This window comes from Malurus melanocephalus, unplaced genomic scaffold (genome assembly GCF_030028575.1).
Source record: "Malurus melanocephalus ecotype Western Australia unplaced genomic scaffold, MMel_1.1 scaffold_2048, whole genome shotgun sequence".
In the NCBI taxonomy this organism is placed as follows: Eukaryota; Metazoa; Chordata; class Aves; order Passeriformes; family Maluridae; genus Malurus; species Malurus melanocephalus.
In genome coordinates this window covers 3,378-6,075 of record NW_026625280.1, presented here as the reverse complement: position 1 = coordinate 6,075, position 2,698 = coordinate 3,378, and the positions used below count along the sequence as shown (strand labels likewise).

Sequence of the window (2,698 nt, the reverse complement as noted above, 5' to 3'; positions counted from 1 at the left end):
ATGGGGGAAGGTGGCAATGTCAAATCCTGGGATACAGCGGCAGCTCTGGGACCCAACAGCTCAGGAAATTCTCCCTGGAGCACTCCAGGGATGGGAGCAGCGACGGGGGGAGGTGGCAGTGCCAAATCCTGAGATACAGTGGCGGCTCGGGGACCCACAGCCCAGGAAATTCCCCCCGGAGAACTCCAGCAGTGAGGGGGGCAAGGTGGAAGTGCCAAATCCCAGGAACGGCCACTGGGACCCACAGCCAAGTTGCCCCTCTTCCCTCAGGAATAAAATCCTTTTTGTCCTTTTGGAAGTGGGAACAAGCAGCTGGAAACCCCCACAGCAACAGCTTCTCCCAGGGCCTGATCAACTCCTGCTCCCCCATTCTGCTAATTATGGCCTCTAATTAAGAACTGCTTATCCTGGAAGAGCAGAGGTGCCACCCTAAATCCAGGGATCCATCCCACACCCCGCTAATCCCGCATTTTAGGAAGGCTTTTCCCAGCACCAAGTGGGAGCTGGAGGCTTTGGGTGTCGGGATAAAGGCTGGGAGTTACCCCCAGTGTGCTCAGAGATTGTAAAATGTTGATATTGGGGTAAAATATCACCGGTTTTAGGGGAAATTGGAATTAGGAAAAGGTTTTAGGAGAGATGAAGTTTCCAGCAATAGGKTTCCCAGGAAAGCTGTGGCTGCTCCATCCCTGGGAGTGTCCAAGGCTGGGCTGGACGGGGCTTGGAGCACCCTGGGACAGTGAAAGTGTCCCTGCCATGGCAGGGGTGGCACTGGATGTGAGACTGAAGGTCCCTCCCAACCCAAACCATCCCAGGATTCCAGGATTCTGTGATATCAGGGTGGGAGCAGCCCGGGTTTRTCCTTTTCCACAGGAACGGCACCACCAAACCCCAAAAAAACAGGAATGTGAAGAATTTTACACCTTTCCAAGAGGCAGAGCTACCCCTGGGAGCAGAGAAAGGCTCCTCAGCCTCCACTCGGGGTTTACTCAGACCCTACTCCCGGTGCAACCCYAAACAGCAAAATTCCCAATGTGGGRAACACTCACAGCTCAGCTCTTCCTGCCCTAAACCCTCTCCTGTGGGAAAAACTGACCACAAACCTGAGCTTCTCCTGACAAAGAAACAAACCCAACCTGTGGAAAAGGAATGGGGAGAGGAGCATGAGGATGAGGAGGATGAGGAGGATGAGGAGGATGAAGGGGATGAAGGGGATGAAGGGGATGAGGAGGATGAAGGGGATGAATGGGATGAATGGGATGAGGAGGATGAGGAGGATGAGGAGGATGAGGAGGATGAAGGGGATGAAGGGGATGAAGGGNGAGGGGGATGAGGGGGATGAGGGGGATGAGGGGGATGAGGAGGATGAGGAGGATGAGGAGGATGAGGAGGATGAGGAGGATGAGGGGGATGAGGAGGATGAGGAGGATGAGGAGGATGAGGAGGGTGAAGGGGACAAAGGGGACGAAGGGGACGAGGAGGATGAAAGGGATGAAGGGGATGAAGAGGATGAGGAGGATGAGGAGGATGAGGAGGATGAGGAGGATGAGGAGGATGAGGAGGATGAGGAGGATGAGGAGGATGAGGAGGATGAGGAGGATGAAGGGGATGAAGGGGATGAAGGGGATGAAGGGGATGAAGGGGATGAAGGGGATGAAGGGGATGAACAGGAAGAATAGGATGAAGAGCAGTGTCCAGCACCGCAGCATGCCCCGTCCCCTCCGGCCTCACCTCCTGCTGCTTCTCCTCATTGGGATACGTGTCCACGAACACCCCCAGCCCCAGGAAGTTGTCCTTGCTCCCAAACACAGGCCCTGGCAGCAAACAGAGAGGCTGGGATAAGGCTCAAACAAAGGATCTGAAACTCTTCAGCACCGAGTGGGCTGTGCTGGGAAAGCCCCGAGGGCTCCCCAGTCCCATCCTCAGGGATATTYTCYACRAGTCCAGCTYRCTCCAATCCCTGTYCRAGGTGTCCCCCAGACCCTTTTACCYGGCTGCATCCTGTCCTTGGTGTACCAGATGGCAAAGCCGTCACCGTTCAGGTTCTTCTTGCCTTGCCCGTGGATTTTGAAGTGCACCTGCATCTCCCAGTCCCGCAGGTAGCACGGCTGGGAGGGAGGAGAGAGGGTGGAAATCAGGGAATTTTGGCAGGGCCGGCCACACCCAGTGTCCAGCAGCTCCTCCTGCCCATGTTCCCTCACCCATCATTCCTGTATTTGGGATGGGAGCCTGGGTAATTAATCCCAAAAAACACCATTAATCCCAAGGAATCAGTTGTCACCCAAACATTAAACACCAAAATGTCACCCAAACATTAAACACCAAAATGTTTCAATTTCACCCTGCCACACCATCCCAGTGTCCAGTAGCTCCTCCTGCCCATGTTCCCTCACCCATCATTCCTGTATTTGGGATGGGAGCCTGGGTTATTAATCCCAAAAGACATCATTAATCCTAAGAAATCAGTTGTCGTCCAAGGATTAAACACCACAATATTTGAATTTCAACCTCGAGGTCGCCCCAGGCAATAGCAACTCCAACAAACCAATGCTTGTGCCTGGGAAAACATCAGGGAAACCTCATTCCCTGTGCTCCCTTCACTGTCGAGTATTTGAGATGGGAGCCTGGATAATTAATCCCAAAAAACATCATTAATCCCAAGGAATCAGTTGTCACCCAAACATTAAACACCAAAATGTTT

The 2,698-nt window shown here is 53.3% G+C and overlaps 1 protein-coding gene across 1 annotated transcript in view; it reads right to left on the bottom strand.

The window, feature by feature from the left end:
- Positions 1 to 2,698, bottom strand: part of LMAN2L (lectin, mannose binding 2 like) — a gene marked incomplete at its 3' end in the record, with an annotated part of 10,883 nt that overhangs the window by 5,456 nt on the left and 2,729 nt on the right. Inside the window, exons 3-4 of the mRNA XM_057388508.1 lie at positions 1,988 to 2,105; positions 1,729 to 1,811 (exon numbers count right to left, since the gene is read on the bottom strand). Of these exons, the coding sequence (XP_057244491.1) occupies positions 1,729 to 1,811; positions 1,988 to 2,105 (201 nt within the window). The remainder of the gene's footprint in view (positions 1 to 1,728; positions 1,812 to 1,987; positions 2,106 to 2,698) is intronic.